The following is a 20,252-nucleotide window of genomic DNA, read 5'->3' on the forward strand; positions in this document are numbered from 1 at the left end:
TTCTGAGATGGGGTGACCATAACTGTACACAACACAGTTCTGCTTTCCCCATCTCAAAAAAGAAGATATTTATTGTTTCTCCAGCTGCAATTTTGGCCTTCAGGTAGCAAGAGGCATGAGAAGGTGGCCTCTCCCATGGTATTTGTGGAGGCAGTCTTGGTTTGGGTTGTTTGGGTGCTTTGGAAAAATGAGAAATCATATGAGCAAGTATAATGCATGTCATCTAGTATTTAGGTGGATGACATCTTCAATCAGACTGACATTTATTTTAACCTGGGGTGATTTCAGACCATTGCTATTGTCAAGTGGGATTCAATCGCGCGCCAACAAATTCAAGATGTGCAATTAAAGCTGATTTGGCGTTATTACACAACAAACTGACTTGCTTCCAAAATCAACCTTTTTGTGATTAGGAAAAGTGACGGGGAAATGCGCTGGAAAATGTGGGATAATATTTGTTTGACGCAATGTTGTCTGTCCTCCCCCCTGCAAACAGAATGAATGCACAATAAATAGGCAATGACATCTAACGTCCCCACAAACTTTGTGCAAACAAATCAGGATGAATGCTTGAAGAACAGAATGCCTGGAACTGACTCTGGCCTCAGCCTGAGGTCATGTGAGGAGGGGCCCAGAGCTCAATCAATGGGAAAACACCTGCTTTGCATGTAGAAGGTCTCAAATTCGATCCCTGGTGCCTCCAGTTTAGAAAAGGATCATGTAGAAGATGAGGGAAAATATTTATCTGTGACAGACAGGAAAGCTGCTGCCAGCAACGCAGACACCACTGGTCTAAATGAACAAAAAGCCTGATCTGTTACTAAGCAGCTGCCTATGGACTATGGAGTGATAATAAAGGGCATCTGAATGCATGCGAAATGCCCCCCCCCCTTCTCAGCAGGGAATAATCATAGCCAGTGCCAACATAGTAGGCATTAGGGCAGTGCAGAGTGCTTTTTGAGACATGGGGTCTAAATTAAGTGAAAGAGTGCCTAGGAAAAGGGTGCAGATCCTCACTTTTATTATGGACTAATTCACCCCATTTTTACCCTGCTTTGCCTCCCAAAGAAGCCCAGGGCTGTGTATAAAGGGGAATTTCGGCAGGTGCTGTTTTTCTAAAGCCAGCAAGGCAATCAGCACTTGCCCCTTGCCTCCAGGAGTCCAGGTCAGGGTTCAAAAGGAACAAAGCAGCTGCAATTCAAAACCCGAGGAAGGGGGCACTGGCCAAGGCAAATGTGGGGAACATCACACCCAGCAGCAGAAGGCAGCCCTCCAGTCTTCCCCATCCGGCCCTGGGGACTCTCCCCAGGCCACAGCCCTCCCTGGGGCTGCTCCACAACCTGAGTATTTTTGCCTGGCAGGATTCAGGAAGGTGTCTTGCTTGCGTGGATGAAGGTCAGCGGAGATGCAGGGGGAAAAATACATTTGTTGCTCCTCCCGCTTTTGCTTCTGGTCCCGCCCCCCCCCCCTTTGGCATGTGGCCCTCAGAAGGTTTCCCAGAAGGGAATGCAGCCCTTGTTCTGAAAAAGGTTCCACACCCCGGGCTAGGACCAGCATGTTTGCTTCCACCTTAAGTCACCAGAACCCGCTCCACCTTAAAAGCTATAGCATCCTGGCTCCAGCTGCCCATCCCTTTGCTCGCTGCTGATGCTGCCGATGCCTGCAGCAGGAAGGAGGGAGATACAGGCACTGCAAGCAGCATCCCAAGGTAACGCAGGCGCGGAGGACGCACCAGCCCAGCTGAGAGAGCCCCATTGCTCTGCTGCTGTGGGGTGACAATCCAGGGATCTCGTTCTCCCGTTTTGCAGTCTGCTAAAGCCTGGTTGCACGCCGCCTTCACCTTTCTCTGCCTCTCGACTCCCCTTGGGAATTGCTTCTCCTCCACATCTTCGCCACAAAAGCTGCCAGGACGAACAGGGAGCCCAATTGCCCAGCCAGCATGACGACAGAAGTCAATGAATGTAGCATCAAAGTGCTCTGTAGGTTCCGGCCCTTGAACCAGTCGGAGATCATACGGGGAGATAAATTCATCCCAGTTTTCCAGGGGGATGACACCGTCATCATTGGGGTAAGCAAATGCTGGGGGTGGGGGGCTGGGGGGAGCAGCTGCAGGGATGCTTCTCAAAAGAAGGGGCATCACCCCCTCCACCACTGCCCTGAGCCAGGCCTGTTCAATAAGGTGGGTCCATGTCCTTCAAAATCTCCCGGATTACAGCAAAGCCCACCTGTAAAATAACCAATAGCGTATCCATTTGCCTAGAAAATGGGTGCTGGTGATTGTGACTTTAGAGTTTATTTCAGTTGTTTGGCTGCTTCTCCACCCTTAATTCTGCAGCCTTAAAAGCACTGGGTGTGGCTAGTTGAGCTGTTGGTCTGGCTACTCGGAAGAAAGGAGGGATCCCTTGGAGCTGGGAGGAAAACAGCAGCCGCAACCATGTCTTCCCCCCTCCTACACAAACCCTTTGTATCCCATGAATTTATCTTCTGTTCCCAAATTTTAAAACTTAAAACCTCTGAATCTGCCCAAATTATGCTGCCTCCTCTGAGGTTATTCTCTTGAAGGGCTGCAAACTGACCGGTTGAGATAATCTCGTTTGATTCCCACCATCATCTGTTTTAAATCCAACCCCCACCACTACCACAGTGAATTACGCCATGTTAAGTTACACCAGTGCAGTATAAGGATGGGGGTTCAAAGTGATGCAGGTGGCTTGCTGAGGAGTCTGTAGGTTGTTTACTCGGAACTGGCAACGCCCCTGTCCCCATAGTCTCTGTGTTCATCACTTGGTACAGCGCTTGGCTTTTGACCTCATGATGCTCACTTCTTTCACTTGCTAAAGACACCCTCCATTTCAGGAGGGCAGGAAGTGGGAGCTGGTTCTCCTGGGAGGGTGGCTAGTGACGTCCATGTCAGCCTTCCATGATGAGCCATGGCCACGGAGGTTTTTAAAATATCTATCAGTGGTTCGGTATCACGTGGGAGGTGTTGCACAGTCTTGGGTATGTGGTCAAAAGGGAGGGTGTTCGTTTTGTGGGGTGCCCAACAGATGGCTACCTACCTCACCCATCATGTTTGAAGAGACTGATCTGCTAGTGCAGTCATGAGCAACTGACCCCATTGATTCTTGTCCATAAAGTGAAAAGGGTAGGCGTAGGACCTCCCCAAGGTGACCCCAGCTGTTGAAGGCATATGCGGGAATTAGAAACCACTTGCCCATCCCCACTCCAAGTCTGTTGCACAACTCTCTGTGGTTTCTGGGTGCCTCTCAATCCCTCTGCTGCAGAGAAAGTTATTAATCTGTGCTAATGGGACTGCCTGACTCCTCTCTCACTGCACAGGCGAATGGAGCCCTGGGATATCGAGTTTATTTTCCACCTGGGTACCAAGGATCTCTTCTCATGGCTGGGCTTGGAACAAGATGGTATTTTGGAGAAGCCTCTTGATTTAGCACAGTTGTGCTGCAAAGTCATTCCTGCGGGTGTTTGAGCAGAGATTTTCCATGGAGCTTCTTAAATATCAGGGGCCTCTTTCCCACAATTACCATAGTTTATTTCTCTTTCTCTTGACAATTCCTGGGCTGCAGTTGCTACCTGGCCACTTCAACCTGGCTCAAACCATTTTGAATGGTTTCCCCACCCTGTCCGCCCACCTGCTTTGTTTAAGGCCAGCCTCAACACCAGAGTGTTTAAAATCTGCTTATTTTAAGAGGAACTCAGGTGTGCAAATTAGCCACGGTTGGGTTTTTCTGCTTTTTCCCTGGGAAGCAGAAACCCTGTTCTCTTCTGCCTCTGGAACAAAGCACCAGAAAGGCACAAAAGCCGCTGCAGGGAGCAGGCAGCAGGATGCGGTGTCGTCTTGCTTGCCTGCCTGGGCTCAGCTGCTTCGTCATCCCTCAGAGCAGAGACAGGGAAGGAACTGCCAGCTCCTTCCTAGGAACCACTCCCCTCCATTGTGCTTGACTGTGGTCCATCACTGGGCAGCCCGTTTCCATGAGGATCCCTTCCTTCAACGCCCTCGGAATCTGCACTCCTTCTGCCTTGCAGTACTCCTTTCCGGACTAGATTACACAAGTGATCTTGTGTAATTTGCAACCTTTGGATGTGGTGGCGGCTGAAGCTGCTCGGTGTTTTGCAAACAATAGCTTCTCACTGGCTCCCGGCTCCATTACCAGCTTTGTACTTTAGGGTTCTTGTGATGGATGGGCTGGAAGGGAAAGTGTGGGGCGGGGGGAACATGCCATTCTCATCTGGTTGATCAGTCTTTCTTTTCCTTTTGTTTTGGCTGAACGATTTTATCCATCTTGTGCCAAACGTATCCAGGCTGGAGGTGGCTCTTGCAGGGAACCACATCAGCTGCACAGGGGGGAATTGGCTGATTAGCTGCTGCTGTTATAACTGGAAAATGTATTATGGGGAACCTGAAAGCAGCTCACAATTTTGTGGCATTTCCACTGATCCTAATATTTTCTAATGGACCAGTATAGCTACATGTCTCCTCCTGCCATCGTGTATCAGGTTGGGGAAAACTGGCCTACAGCATCTAGCCTGGGTTGGGAAGCCTGTGGTGGTTCTTACATTGCTGAACTAGAGCCTCCATCATCCTTGCCATGCTGGCTGGGACAGATGGGAGTTGGAGTCCAACAGCATCTGGAAGGCCACTAGTTCCCCACCCTGACAGAACAGCTACAGTGGTATCATAGTTGGAAGGGACCCCAAGGGTCATCTAGTCCAACCCCTTGTAACGCAGGAATCTCAGCTAAAGCATCCATAACCAATGGCCATCCAACTTCTGCTTAAAACCCTCCAAGGAAAGAGAGGGCCTGCTGCTTACTTTGGAAGGGCAGCTCTGTTTCCAGAAGGAAATATTTTGGTTTTCTGGCTTAGCCTGACTACATCAGCATCCAGTGGAACACAGTCATGATGTGGGAAAATAATGCATTCAGAGAGGTGTGTGGTGGGGGAAAGGATTCTGGTCTGCTTTGCTATGGTACTTTTGGTATCTTACTCATTTCTCTACAGCTCTTTTTTTATATACAAAACACTTTGACAACTCTCATCTTGTTTATCTTTGCAACAACCCTGTGAGGCTAGAAAGAAAATGAGGAATAGCCTGCCCAGCCAGAGTCTGTTAATTGGTCCTTATTTTATTCATCCTCAGAGCAGCCATTTTAGGTAGGTTACTTAATAGGCCCTTTTTACAGGCCAGCAACTAAGGGTGAGCTGAGAGCAAGAGTGTGACTAAGCCAGCAAGAGGTACCCAGTCTGCAGGTGGAACTACACATACACACACGGTTCAGTGTAAAGATACTTGAAGAAGTCAGTCTTTGCAAATCCCTGCACAAACATCCTGAGCATGGATTGGAGCTTACCTCTCCAAGAGACCTTTGTCTGTGTGGTAGGATCACTTGAAGACCCTTCCACTGTGAAACAGGTGCCAGTCTTCCACTTTGTCCCTTTGATGGCATTCTTTGTGCACTCATTGATGTAACTGCCTAAATCCTATACTTCAGATTGCTTCGTGTTACAGAGAGAGAGAGACCCTAACCTGGTGTGGAGTTAGCTAGGGCAGTGTTTCCCAACCACTGTTCCGCGGCACACTAGTGTGCCGCGAGATGTTGCCTGGTGTGCCGCGGGAAAAATTAAAAAATTCGAAAGATAGCTTCATATCCGGAGAGGCGGCCTTAAGGCGAGTTTTAATTTTAATTTTCCTTCTCCCACTTAATGCCCCACGCTCGCCCGAGCAGCTTGCAGTCCTCGGTAACCACGGCGACCCGAGGGAGGGGAGGGAACAGGGAAGTCGAGGGCGGCGGCGAGCTGCGATGACGTCAGTGGGCCGCGCCGCCTCGCCCTGGCACGGTGTGAGAGCCCCGGCTAGTGGCGCGAGCTTCGGAATAAGTGGGATCCGCGTGCGCGAGACCGAGATCGCGGGTAAGGAGCTCAGCCCTGGGCAGGAGGAAGCGGAGCCGTGCGTGCGGGCCACATCCCCACAGAGAGCGAGCCTCCCCCGGCCCACCACTCCGGGCAGGTCCACTCGCATGAGGGGGCGGCGATGGCGACGGCCGGCAGCTTGCCTGCAATGCCATCCCTCGAGCAGGCGAGGAGCCCGGAGGCTACCAGATGCGAGTCCTCTTTCCCACCCTGCTCGGGAGTCCAGAGCACTTGGTCGCATTCAGGATCTAGAGTGGGGAAGCGGGGCTTGTGTCTGGGCTGGACACATTGGGCTGCCTGTGCCGCTCGACCTGCGGGGAGAAATCAGGGTAGGGGTCACGACCGTGAGGCAGGGCTGCCAAGTGTGGCAGAAGAGGACACGGCCGTTGCACCTGTCCTTAGGTAGGAGCTTCTTCCGTGTCGACCTGCTGCCCTAAAGTCTTGGCTTTTTGGCGGTTGGCACAGAAGGAAGGCAAGGGGGAGGGGGAAAAATTGAAACTTACACTTTCGTGCGTCCCTCCCGGCGTGACGCTGCGCGCTGACGTCACGGGGCTGTAATGATGGTGTGCCTCGAGATTTTTTTCATGAAACAAGTGTGCCTTTGCCCAAAAAAGGTTGGGAAACACTGAGCTAGGGAACAAAACCTCTGTAATCAGAATGGCAGGGCCTTGACCAGCCTATGAGCCCATTTAATGACCCTAGATCATTAGTTTTCAACCAGTGTGCTGTGGCACCCTGGGGTGCCTTGAATGATGGTCACGGGTGCCACAGGCAACACTGGCCTCTTTCTTTCTTTCTTTCTTTCTTTCTTTCTTTCTTTCTTTCTCTCCCTCCTCTGATGCCCTCTTGCGTCTCAGCCTCCCAAAGTCTTGCACAGCTGTTCGTTGCAGCAGCCCTGGCTACAAGCTCCCCAGGCCAATAGTGCCTCTGGGGCTGGCCAGGGGGTGCTTCCCAGGCCCTTGTGGGGCAGTGTGAGGAGGCACCTCTCTTTGGGGGCAGGGTGGAAGCTCAGAGACCAGGGGCAGCAGCTGTGGCTGCCCAGACTGCAAAGGAGAGGGGGGCAGAGAGGAGGCTGAGGGAACACTCCACAAGGGATGGTGTTTGAAAAGAGGTGAGGGGCCGCCAGCTCTGCAGGCAAGGGGTGACATAACTGGGCTCCTGAGCCCCATAGGGGTGCCCCAGAAAGAATGTAGTTGGTCAAGGGATCAATGGACTCAAAAAGGTTGAAAACCTCTGCCCTAGATCTGAGGATGTGTTTTTGCAATCACAAGATTTCAGTATAAGTATGGCCTACTTCTCACAGGGCTAGTAAGCTTACATCTGGGCTATGTCATTGCAGCCTACAGGTGGGAGGGTTCTTTAATTTTAATTTTATTTCAACGTCTGTATCTTGCCTTTCTATTTAAAAATATAAAATAAAATTGAAGGCAGCAAACAAAACACACAAAGCAAAATAATTACCCAGAATCATTACAACTCACAGTAAAACAGCATAACAATTAATAAAAAATTAAAAAATGGTTCCAACATGAACAATCAGAATCTGGTTTAGAAAGTAGTGCCTTGCTTGGCTGCCTACCAAAAGGGGAGCAGTGATGGGGCCAGTTTGGTACAAGATGCTGCAAGATCTTGGTGCCTACCTTGAGTATTTCAGCTGGCAGGGGACAGGGACAACCAAGAGGCAGAATCTTGGTGTTTCACATTCTGAAATGATCCTGTGCACATATACAAATCCCTCCACATAGACTAGAACATTTCCACCTGATTCCTAGTTTTCTAACTTCCCCTTGACATGCTAGTTTTCACTGTGTGGGGATCTGTACGTGTTTGTACGAAGGAACATTTAGGCAGGGGAGCTCCCAGCTGAAATCTGAAACAGCCCTGCTGCTTCAGATACAAATTGACCATACCGCAAGACGCCTAAAAACAAACAAATCCCAGCTCTACTACAGATTTTTCAGTCATTGCTCTTGTCCTATAAACTGCATGTGGGATTGCAATTGTATTATCCGCTCTACAGAGTCCATAGGGTTTTTGTGTGTGTGTTTTGGTGCGTACAGCATTCTGCTGTGTTTGCTTCAACTGCAATGGCAATAGTGACATACATGACAATATATACATTCCTGATCACCTGCCTGATACATTGCTGGACACATCAATACCATCCTTCTTAGAGCCAAACCACCTTTGAGCAGTATGTAGCTGCCAATCCATCTTTCCTCCATTTGAATTAGACCAGAGTAGTCCACACCCACATGGATATGAATTGTATGAGGAGCAACTTTGGTCTTTCTGTCATACTGGTAGGCCTCGGCCTTCCCTTTTGTATTTGTCTCTGCCATCTGATTGGTTGATTCTAACATGCCAGTTGTATGTTGAGTCTAACATGCCAGTTGCATCATAGGGATAGGGCATGTGTGCACACCTTGTTTTTTGTTGGTAAATCCTGACCAAGAAGTGTGTAAAAGCACACAGTGGGGAGTTGGAAATTTGCCTCTGCAGTTTTTTGGTTTTGTGCAAATCTGATAAAAAAACCCCCCAGATGTGCTGGAAGCAGTTATGTACATGGCGAGAAAATAAATAAGTATTTGAGGAAGGAGAATAGGAGAGTGTTAAGTTGTGGGCGAACATATCAGACGACACAGTGATTCTTCAAACAGCTCTTGTTTATTCCGAGGCCAGAACAGAACTGAACTGAAGAGCTCAGTCAGCCTGCTTATATAGAGCTCCAGAACAGCGTAACTGTTGCAACTTTCTAAAACTATCCAATCACTGAACATCACTTTTGATCCTTCATTTGCATACAAACTATCCAATCACTGAACGTCTCTTTCGATCCTTCATTTGCATACCTATCTACAGTATCCCCCTGCTGGCCCAGGGTGAGACTTCAGTACATAACAGAGAAAGTAACAATTGAGACACCTACACCAAAATGCCAAAACAACTTCTGTGATTCCAAGTGCAGTGGTTTGGAGCCCCCCCCCCCCGTTTATTGGATCATCCCCTTAATTTACAGGCAAATAGTCCCTTCCAATTCTACAGTTCTATGATTGTATGAGATTGGTGTTGTCTGAGGGTAACGTCATGTGCACTACACACATTAAATAGGAGCCAAGGCAGCTGCAAACACATGGTGAACTCTGGGCGCATAGTAGACAAGCCCTAGTTGTGGTATTATGCTTGTGACTGGCTTGGTTTCTATGTACCAACTATCCACTAAGAGAAAGGAGATAATGGACTGGGACTGCAGTGTTGTGGCAGAGGGGATTTAAATCTTTGTCTTACAACTCATTAATGGTTCCTCGTCATCCTGGGGAAAAGTGACAAGTGGGGTGCTGCAGGGTTCTGTCCTGGGCCTGTTGTTGTTCAGCATCTTTATAAATGACTTGGGTGAAGGAATTGAGGGGATGCTCATCAAATTTGCAGATGACACTAAGCTGGGAGGGGTAGCTAACACAGAAGACAGAATCAGAATTCAAAATGGCCTTAGCAGATTGGAGAACTGGGCCCAAGCTAACAAAATGAATTTCAATAGGGACAAATGTAAGGTTCTGTACTTAGGCCGGAAGAACCAGATGACAAATATAAGATGGGGGACAGCCTCCACGACAGCAAGGGATCATCGGCGAAAAAAACCCAAGGATGACGGGTAAATCATCCTTGCAAATTCCCTCCTAGGACAGGGGGAATGGGCATCACTCACAGTTTGTCTTGGTACCTGGCTCTCGCTCAGGCATGGAATGTGGGAGGCTGGGAGCCGCTGAATGAAAAGCACTTCACCTGGCTAAAACCCTCCTATGCAGCCCTTAAGAAGCAGAGGTTCTCTGTTTAATTGGGTCTTTAATTGGTTTAAAGTACTGGCACGTGAAGGGAAATGGCTGCAACAACATACTTCGGAATATATCAGCTACATGGATCAAAGGTTTGAACTGAGATAAGATTTTCTTCGGTGTGAGAATTGGTTGGAGAGAGGGAAGCCCATGGTTTGTTTATTCTAAGCTTCTTTTAAGATTTAGCAACCATCTCTGGAATATAGGATAAAAAGATATTTACAAGTGAGGAAGGGACGTTGGCATAACATTGATATTAACAAGCAAAAATGGAAACTGTGTGTGATCTGAAATGAAGAAAGGAGGGTGAGGGGAAGCTCAGGTATGACTGTGTTGGAAGACAGAGTAATCCCCCTCACCTCCATTTAAAAACAACAGACAAGGAAAAAGAGACTGAGATTCGTGTGTGTTATTGACAGAATGTACCGTATTTTTCGCTGGATAACGCGCACCCGACCATAACACGCATGTAGTTTTTAGAGGAGGAAAACAAGAAAAAAAATATTCTAAATGAAACAGTGGATTATGATTTTTGTGGTTCATGCTGTGGCCACAGACATGTGATCTGACGGTGAGTTTGGGGTAGCCCAATACAAAAATCCTAAGGATCCATGTGGATCCATGTTTGTAACCATGTTTTTGCACCACTGCAGCCCCAGGTAACAGTGGGTGCATGATTTTTTTGGTGCAAACTGTAGCCATGGACATGCTATGTGATCTGATGGTGAATTTGGGGTGACCCAGTGCAAGAATCCTGAGGATCCATGTGGATCTGTGCTTTGTAACCACGTTTTAAGTGGGGAGGGAAGGAAAAGGACTCAAGGGACAAGGAGCACGCATGGAGCAGGCTCTGCTTCTCTCCCCCCCCCCCTTAGCGAGCTGAAAAACTTTGCTGGAGGGACAGAGAGCCTGCTTGCTTTAAAGGAGCCTACCGGACAGGAGCCGCTTACACTCGTGTAAGCGGCTCCTGTCCGGTAGGCTCCTTTAAAGCAAGCAGGTTCTGCTTCTCTCCCTCCTTCCCCCGCCCTTAGCGAGCTGAAAAGCAAAGCGGGAGGAGACTGAAAATCTTTCCTGCTATTTCCAGCAAAGCGGGAGGAGAGAGATACAGAGAGCTAGCTTGCTTTAAAGGAACCATCTGGACAGGAGCCGCTTACACTCGTGTAAGTGGCTCCTCTCCCGCTTTGCTCCTTTAAAGCAAGCAGGCTCTGCTTCTCTCCCTCCCCCCCCCCTTAGCGAGCTGAAAATCTTTCCTGCTATTTCCAGCAAAGTGGGAGAAGAGCCGCTGAGTGGGGAGGAGGGAGAGAAGCAGAACCTTCTCGCTTTAAAGGAGCCAACCGGACAGGAGCCACTTACACTCGTGTAAGCGGCTCCTCTCCCCTCTCGCTTTGCTCCTTTAAAGAAGCAGGCACTCTGTCCCTCTCTCCTCCCCATTCAGCGGCTCTTTTCCTGCTGGAAACCACGGAGGAGGGAAGCATTCGCTCTGTAACATGCACAGACATTTTCCCTTACTTTCTAGGAGGAAAAAAACACGTGTTATGGAGCGAAAACTACGGTAATCTAAGATAAAGTTTGATTGGGCCATAAATCTCTTGCTGGAAGGAAAAGAATTTGGGGGCTGTGATAAGAACGCTGCAGAGATTCTGGGAGTTGGAAAGGAGTATTAAATCTTCAGCGCATTTGAAAACTGCCAACCTTTTCCTAGGCTGAGGGGGAAATGGCGAAAATCTGTGACATGTTTTACTAGAGAGACAGAATGGTTTCTAGCAGACTGTTGCCTGTTCCGAGACAGAAGCAAGGGACAGAGAGATAAGACTTCTGAGAAACTCCAAGATTCAGTTCTGCCCCAAGCCATGATGGGAGAAAACAACAGCTGTTCATAAATGGACAGAAGGAATCTCCATGGATAAAACAGTTTTCACACACAGGGCAGAATAAAGAAAATAGTTTGAGTTCCTCACTTGAAGCTTTATAAATTAATATATTGTAACATCACGAATAGAAATCATTAATTATGTAGCTGTGGACTAAGGGATTATTATTATAACTGAAATCTAACTGACATTAATTAAGAACGCAGTGATATAAGATTGGAAATGCACCCAAACCATCATGTGGGGAGCCACTTTAATTAAAATGTATTAATTTGATGTTGATTGGCATTTTGATAATTGTATAATTTGGGAATTAATTGTTATTGTTATAATTTGGCTATAATGGGAAACTAATTAAAAAAAATTAAACATAAGGAAATACTTTCTGACAGTATGAGCTGTTCGAGAGTGGAACAGTCTCCCTCGAGAAGTGGTGGACTCTCCTTCCTTTGGGCTTTAAATCAGAGGTTGAGTGGCCACCTGTCATGGAGGCTTTAGCTGAGATTCCTACATTGCAGGGGTTTGGACTAGATGACCTTTGGGTCCCTTCCAGCTCTGCGATTCTATGATTCTAACTCACAACCACAGCTGCTGTTTGTCCCTAGGAACTTTATTCCTAGGGCAAATAGCAGCTGTAGGGGCTCCAATCTGAATTGGGACAATGGTGGGCCAAAGATTCGAATAGCTTCTCCTCTATACTGCAGCCCCAACCTGGAACTTCCCCCTTGAAGTCACTATTTGGTAAATAAAAAAGAAACACGCAAGGACCATTTGTGTAATTAACATCACTTCTAGTTTTGCCTTTAAAAAACAGAAGAGGAGTGCTAAGGCAGCCTCCCCAAATCTGGCAAGCTTGAGATGTTGCTGGATTACACCTCCCATCACCATTGGCCACCAGCCATGCTTACTGGGACTGATGGGAGTGGTCATTCAACCACATCTGCATAACATCAGGTTGAGGAAAGAATTTTGTTTGGGGAGCATCTGCAACTAGCAGGCTGCAGTTGTAGAAGCAGCATTGTCAACAAATCTCTTTCCTACCCCTGTTAAAAATGGCACAGGAGACCTGGAACTTTTCCAGTCGTAGCAAGCTACAAATTTGCTAATAGTGGAAAAGCTCAGCAGCAAAGGAAGTGTCTGATTCACCCAAGATTGTCCCATCAGACATCCAGGACCCGGAGACCTCTTAAGAGAGCTGGTTTCAGGAATACATTTTTATAATCCATCTGAAATGCGGTCCCACCTGGTTTAAATTCAAGTCTGGCTTTGCCTCAGATCATACAAATCTTTTGCCTTTTAAAATCAAGTCATTTCCCTTTGATCTTCTTCTCTGTTACATAATATCGTCAATTTGGATAGTGACTCACAACGCAGGTCTAGGCATTTCCATTCAGAACAAAGTCCTGTTGAGTTCACTGGGACTTTCAGACACGGGCACAAGACTTGCATAAGATGCCCAATTCTCTTGTGGGTCATTCATACGGATTAATATGAAAGTGGAGAGAGAGGGGTGGGTGGCTCCATGGGGTGGTCTTTAGCAGGGCTGGATTAGTTGTTACATTAAATGCACTTCAGATCAGAGCACCAGCCCAATTAGGGTTCTTTGCTGCAGTTAATTACTGCAGTATGTGAAATGCGTGCCCACCTTTCACTGCGCTGGAAATCTTCCATACTCTGTGCAAACAGAATATTAGGCTGCTCTAAGGCAGAAGAGCAGGGGCCATATTCTACTTAGATGTTTTTTTAAAAAGAATATTTGTAGCCTAGCAACCACAAAGAGATTACTCTCTATGCTGCAGATAATTCCACAGTCACGTGGAGGGAAAAAGGTGAGGCTGTATGGCTACACATTTGTAGCCACCACGAATGATAAAATGTGCCGGTTGTTTCTCTGCACTTCCAGAACAGGTCATCATCAACATCATCATCATCACTTTTAATTTGTATACTGTCTTTCTATCTTACAATACCCAAGGTGGTTTACAAGCTGAAGAAACAAAGAATATACACCTTATAACAATCTAATGCAATACAAAAATATGATACTAAAACATAGTGTATTTTTGGTCTTTGTTGGAAGCCGCCTAGAGTGGCTGGGGAAACCCAGATAGATGGGCGGGGTACAAATAATAAATTATTATTATTATTATAACTTTAAAATAAGCAACCTACATCAAATAAAGTAACATTCAACAATCACTAGAATAGTATAGAATAATAATATCAGCATATAAAAATTAAATAGAAATCCACTCAAACAGAAATTACAATAAAAAAATAAAATTACAATAAATAATTTTTAAACTACAATCAATAAAACAACGGCAAGCCACAGTGCATAAAATAATACAATACAAATTGAGCAGCAGAGACTGGAGGGTGAGCAAGGCAGGTGGAAGGAGGCCTTGCCCGATGAAGTCTCTTTCCCCCCAGTTCTTCTTCCAGGCACAGCTCCCATATGAGGACTCCTAGGGCTGGAGGGTGGGGCAAGGCAGGTCATCTTTAGATTTAGACATTTTGGCTAATTCGTTTGGTGTCAAATACCATCTGTGGGTCATATTTAAGTAGTTCTCTTTTAGCGCGTAACTAGCTGTGAATTTTAAGTTTATTTCCCACAATTGTTCCCACAGGTTCAAATCAATGTTATGCCCCACATCTTGTGCCCATTTAATTATAGAAGATTCCACAAATTCTTCTTTCATTTCCCAGTCAAGTAATTTTAGACAATGTTTTAACTCTAGATCTTAATATATCTTCTTCAAATTGTGATGTTTTTTCTGCAAATCCCAATTTCTTGTCTACCTTAAATTTTGAATTGCTTTGATAATAATTTTTAGCCAGTCCAACACATATTCTTTAATCTCGTCCTCCTCCCCCCCCCCCATTTTTTGGTTCTCCCAGAAGATGCTGTGTTGACCATGCACACTAGATTAAGTGGCTGTAAAATGGAACAAGCGCATGGAAGATAGCTATTGTGGCTGATAGCCACTGATAAATCTATTTAGCAATTTGCCTCTGCGGATCCGAGGCTGAAGTCAAACAACAGGGCTGCTTTCTTCATGCCCAGCTGACAAGGGTGTTGGAAGCATTTGCCTGGTCACCATTCCAGGAAGAGTTCTATGATGTAATCCTCCAGGTGTCATCATATTCTGTGACTCATAAAAGGAATACAAATATAGAATCTGGCTTATGGTGGCAATGCATTTGACTTTTACAGGCACTGAGGACCAACAGTTATGTGGACAAAGGCACTGTCAACCAGAAGAAGCAAGGGATTATTAGAGGATGTGGTGGAGAAAAGCCCCAAGCCAGCTTCCAGGCTCAGTCCCAGTTCCTTCTCCACTCCACAGCTACAGGCTGCCTGCCTCTCTGCACATGTGCAGAGTACATTTCCCCTCCCCAGGGAATAACTGCTGCCTAGTTCCAATACGTGTATCTAGGGTGAGAGTAGACTTGATCCTCAGCAATTTTCATTTTCAGTTAAGTGGTTGTCTGTGCAGAACGAGATTCACTCTCCCAACAGAACTTTCCTCCCTCCTCTATACCCATGAATCTGCTCTGTAGGATTGGGGGGCATGCGGGGGGGGGGGCAAAAGGGGGAAATTCTAGTTTCGTTTGTGGATTTCATTCCTGTAATAAACAAAAATCTGCCCTTATTCCCTTATGGGGGACACAAGAGCCCTTATAGAGTCCTTTGTAGGTTCTCCATCGGTCGGAGAAAATAACAGAGGCCAACCAGAGAATATTGAGAAGCAAAGCAGCTAGTAAGCCTGATCTTTATTGACTGTTGCAACAGGGTGCTCCCGTCACACGCAGGAAAGGAGGACCCAGAACAAAGGCGTGCCTGCCCTGATATAGACATTTTAAATTGCCTTCCCTGGAGCTCAAGACCACCCCTCCATACGTCATACATACATCACAGAAGGGGTGTAACCCAAGACCACCCCCCACAAACATCATACCTACATCATAGAAAAGGCGGTCTACAACAGAAATCTGAGTGTGTTGTTTATCTCCTGTCTGGCAGGTTACCTGTTAATGGTCACTTGATTGGATACCCTGGGGAGCCTGGCCAGTCTTTTGTAATGACAAATACTTAGTTCCTGAGCCAGATCACAGGCTCACCCTATTCATACACAGACATACCCTTAATACAGGATTTGTGAACGAAAAGACGATGGGGAGCCTTTTCCATTTTCCTTCGACCTTGCAGAGAAATATTTGAGGTCAATTTGGGAGAGACAAAATGGTTTCAGGACTTTTTCTGTGGGGTTTCAGACATGTGGTTTATATATGCAGTTATGAACATTTATCATATATATATGACCTAAAAATTTTTATTTCAGTTCCCCACATAAATACATAGTGCTATGTATAATTCCACCCGTAGAAATAAAGGGTGGTATTCGACTAAGATTTGCTCAGAGTAAACCCACTGAAATTGATGAACATGACTGAGTTAGGCCTATTAATTTCAGTGGCTCTGCTCTGAGTAAAACTTGGTTGAATCCCACTCTAAATGTTGCCAATGTGCCCATGACTGGCCTCTCACTGCTCATCACTGGGCAATGCTTTCAAAATCTCTCCTCTGTGTCTGTGTATCTTCTCATTCTCTCCCAGCTCTTCCTCTGGTTTCCTGTTGCTCCAGCCAGGGTCTCTGTAATACCACACCCGCCTTGTCCCCAAAGCCACTTTCCTGCGCCAGCATCCCAACACAGCTGAGCTCTGATTAGGCCACTCAGCGCCAGGCGCCTGGGCTCTCGCTAAGCAGATTAGAGGATTTCTGCTGCTTCCTCCATCCCTGGGAGGAGCAGGCTAAGAGGAAATTGATTCTAAGCTTAGCAGATCCAGCTTTGGGTGCCACAAAGGAGAGTGGTGGCAATGGCAACTGCAACTGGAGAAGGGACCAGGAAAGGAATAAGGCAGAAACAGGACACAGAATAAGCAGTCTTGTATTTGTGTCCAAAAGGAATAGTATTCTCATTTATTTATTTATTTATTTGTCTTTTGGGCCTGGTGTGTGTTGTGTGTGTGTTAGTTACAAGGTATTTGAAGGATCTGAGACACAAAAGAAATGTGCATAAGTGTATAGAGTTCCTCTGGTCAAATTGCAGCATGCCCAGCTGTTCTGTCAGCTGGGGATGGAGAACCTGTGGCCTTCCAGAGGTTGTGGGACTCCAGCTCCCATCAGCCCCAGCCAACATAATAGCCAGGGATGATGGGAGTTAGAGTCCAACAACAAGTGACAGGCCACAGATTCCCTGGCATTGCTGTGAGCAAAGTAAAAAAGGGTGGAATTCAGTGTCACACTATTACCATTGTTCCATCAGCACAAGCATTTTGTTTGCCAGACAGAACAAACTCCCCTCTCCCCTCTGGAGCACTGCTCTGGGTGCTATCCTGCCTCCCGCAGGCAACTGGGGGGCACATGGGGGGAAGAGATGAAGGAATGCCTATTGCACTGGCTCTTGATAGTACAACTATTTAGTTTAATTTATACCAATTTTTTAAAACATTTAAAAGAAATGGATGAGGGGCAGAACATCCGTGTCTCAGTACAAAATAATTTGGGCCACCCCTTTCTCATTCTAGATTTTTTAAAGCAGTATTTCTATTATAAAATATGAACAACTTCATAAGGTAATAATCAAAATAGATGACATTCAATATTGCTGAGACTCATTACATCCATATGCCTCAAAATCTTCTCAAAATCCAATTACGTATTCCAAATTCATTGTTGTTCCCCATCTGACTAAACTGATGACATTTGTTGCATTCCTTGGGAGATTCTGTTTTCAGCTGTTGCCATTTTATGGCGCCAGAAGGCACATAATGGTTAGTGCCAATGCAAGTATTCTATGGGCTGGGCAGAAGGCTAATACATGGTTCAGAATGGATGCCAGTTTCTTAGTGCGCCAGACCTTTGGGAGGAGGGCACATGTCAGTGGTGGGTGGGGCCAGAGGCAAAAGTGGGTGGAGAAACTAACACAAATTTTACCTGTGTACTGCAGGCCAGTTTCTCCACACATCCTGCCCCAACCCAGAGGTTTTTTCAAAGCTGAAAGACACACTCGAGCCAGACCAAAAATACAGTTAAGGAGAGGTGTACGAGGGGTGGTGCGTTGTGTGGCCTGGGGAGAATCCTAATAGAGAACTCTGGAGGTGCTGAGCTCCATGCCCCTCCCTTAACCTTCTTGCTGCTGCTCTCTCCCTCTCTTTGCGGTTCTGCTCATCTTATTGCTGTAGTATTTTATTTATTTGATTTACCGTATTTTTTTGCTCTATAAGACTCACTTTTTCCCTCCTGAAAAGTAAGGGGAAATGTATGTGCGTCTTATGGAGCGAATGCAGGCTGCGCAGCTATCCCAGAAGCCAGAACAGCAAGAGGGATTGCTGACTTCACTGCGCAGCAATCCCTCTTGCTGTTCTGGCTTCTGAGATTCAGAATATTTTTTTTCTTGTTTTCCTCCTCCAAAAACTAGGTGTGTCTTATGGTCTGGTGCGTCATATGGTCTGGTGCGTCATCAGGGACGCGGACTTATAAAAAATATTGGGGGGGCCCGGGAAAGCTCATGAATAATAAATAAGCTCATGAATATGCAAATAAAGTGGCTCCGGCCCTAAATAGGGCAAGCCACGCCCCCCAGCCAGCCGATTGGCTGGCTGGGAGGTGTGGCCAGTCGGGATTCCCCTGTTCTCGTGGGATTTCCGGCAGTGCCTTGGCAGTGGCGGTGGTGCTGCGAAGCAGCGAGGCAGGAGCCCCCGCCATTAGGGCGCGCGGCTGGCTGGCTGGCTGGCGAAGGAGCAGATGGGGAGGAGGCGGGGGACGGCGGCGGCGCTCTGCTGGAAGGGCGCCCGATATTATTGGGGGGGCTGAGCCCCCCCCAAATTTTTTTTTGAGGGGGCTCGAGCCCCCTCAAGCCCCATGGAGTCGGCGCCTATGTGCGTCATAGAGCGAAAAATACGGTATATACTGCCCTTTATCCAAAGATTAAGAACGTAATTTATGCAGTATAATAATAAAAACATAATACAGCACAATAATAACATAATCATAATAACAGCCCCCCCCCTTTTTAACAAGCCATAGATTATTTAATGGCCAAGGGCCTGGGTAAAGAGGACTGTTTTTACCTGGTGCCTAAAGACGTGCAATGATGGCACCAGGAGAGTCTCTCTGGGGAGAGCATTCCACAGTCAGGGAGTCACAGTAGAGCCAATGGCATTGCTTTGATAAGGCCCTGAGTAAGCATCTGGTTGGGTGGCAGCTGTGGCCCGAGGCTCCTCCGCCTCCAGCTGCTTAGATCTGGTCATGCAAGGGAGCCAGTCTTTCAAAAGCTCAAAGCCCTAGGAAGATCTATGCTCTATTACTCTGCTAGTTCCTGCCGGCTGGGCCCAGTTGCTGCCCTACTCAGCAGCATCTGCAGCAGAGGCAGATGAGAGCCAGCTGGCTGATGGCTCTTTCCCCTCCTCTGGCTGGACACAGGCAGCAGCATCACAATAAGGAGGCAGTGTGTGCTGCTCTGACAAGGCTGCTACCATCACAATGGCCTGGCTGTCCTGCTGCCTTTTACTGTTGTTGCTCATCCCATCCAGCAGTGCCAGTTTAGATGCTGAGAAGTCAAGAGAGCTTGAATATACTTGCTTCCTGCAAGGCAGTGAGAATTAGTCAAGCGCTGAATTATCTCATCACTATCAAACATCCCTGGGGGAATCGCATTGCTGTAAGTGATCTAAGTGCTTATTCCCATTTTAGTGATTACAAACCAGATGATTCTTTTGTGACCTTTTCCCTATGGGGTCTACCCCAGCCTGGAAACATAAGTAAGCGCCAGAAGCCCAAAGGAGCAGGGGAAGATGCTTCCCCAGCTTCTAACCTCCTCTGATGATCCCCATTGCTCTAAACCAAGAACTCTTGTGCTGACAATTTTCCAATGAAAGACGGCAAAGAGGCTGTGGAAGAGTTCAACACATGGTAATGGGAATTTCGGTGGTCTGAGGCTGGCGCCTGCCTAGTATGGTGAGCTTTCTGGACACAGTGTGTCTCCAAGCCACAGAAAGTTGGTGGGGAAGCTTATGCAACATCAGCCCTTGCCACTGGCTGGCTGGCTGGTAGTATGAAGGTTCTGGATTGGTCAGGCTTGCTGTAACTGCTGAGTGGCTTTCTTCCCTTGCTTTTTTCAATGAAGAGTCGCACTACTACAGGCACCTGCTATACGAGGCTGCTTCCATCTTCTTCATTCACAAATCCATTTCATCACATTTCCACATCAATCTGTTTTTTTAAAAAATTAAAAATACAACTTAAGTATGTATTTTATTAGAAAATGCATATTTACATATGTATTTTATCTCAACGCATTTCTAAGGGTTGTAATCAAGTCCTACTCAGAGCAAACCCACTGAAATTAACAAACCTAAATTAGTTGTGTTCATTAACTTTTCTCACAGTAGCCAGCCAGATACCCCAAAGGGGAGCCCACAAGCAGGACATGTGTGAAATAGTGCTCTCCTCATTTGTGATTCAATGGGTCTACTCTGAGTAGGATGAGCACTGAATACCACCCATTATTTTTTTTTAGAATAATTTTTTTATTAACCGACCAATCACATCAAA

The 20,252-nt window shown here is 46.8% G+C and overlaps 1 protein-coding gene across 3 annotated transcripts in view; it reads left to right on the plus strand.

The window, feature by feature from the left end:
* Positions 1–1,486: 1,486 nt before the first annotated feature.
* The window catches only part of KIF5A (kinesin family member 5A), a 63,168-nt gene continuing 44,402 nt past the window's right edge, over positions 1,487–20,252 (plus strand). For 2 of the 3 annotated variants that reach the window (XM_083486849.1, XM_083486850.1), the window contains exon 1: positions 1,487–2,068. In XM_083486849.1, the coding sequence (XP_083342975.1) occupies positions 1,940–2,068 (129 nt within the window). In that variant the 5' untranslated portion in view covers positions 1,487–1,939. Of the gene's footprint in view, positions 2,069–19,207; positions 19,360–20,252 lie in introns of those variants that run through there. The other variant, XM_083486851.1, reaches the window with a different exon arrangement.

This window comes from Podarcis liolepis (assembly GCF_965112155.1).
Source record: "Podarcis liolepis genome assembly, chromosome: 2".
Lineage (NCBI taxonomy): Eukaryota > Metazoa > Chordata > Lepidosauria > Squamata > Lacertidae > Podarcis > Podarcis liolepis.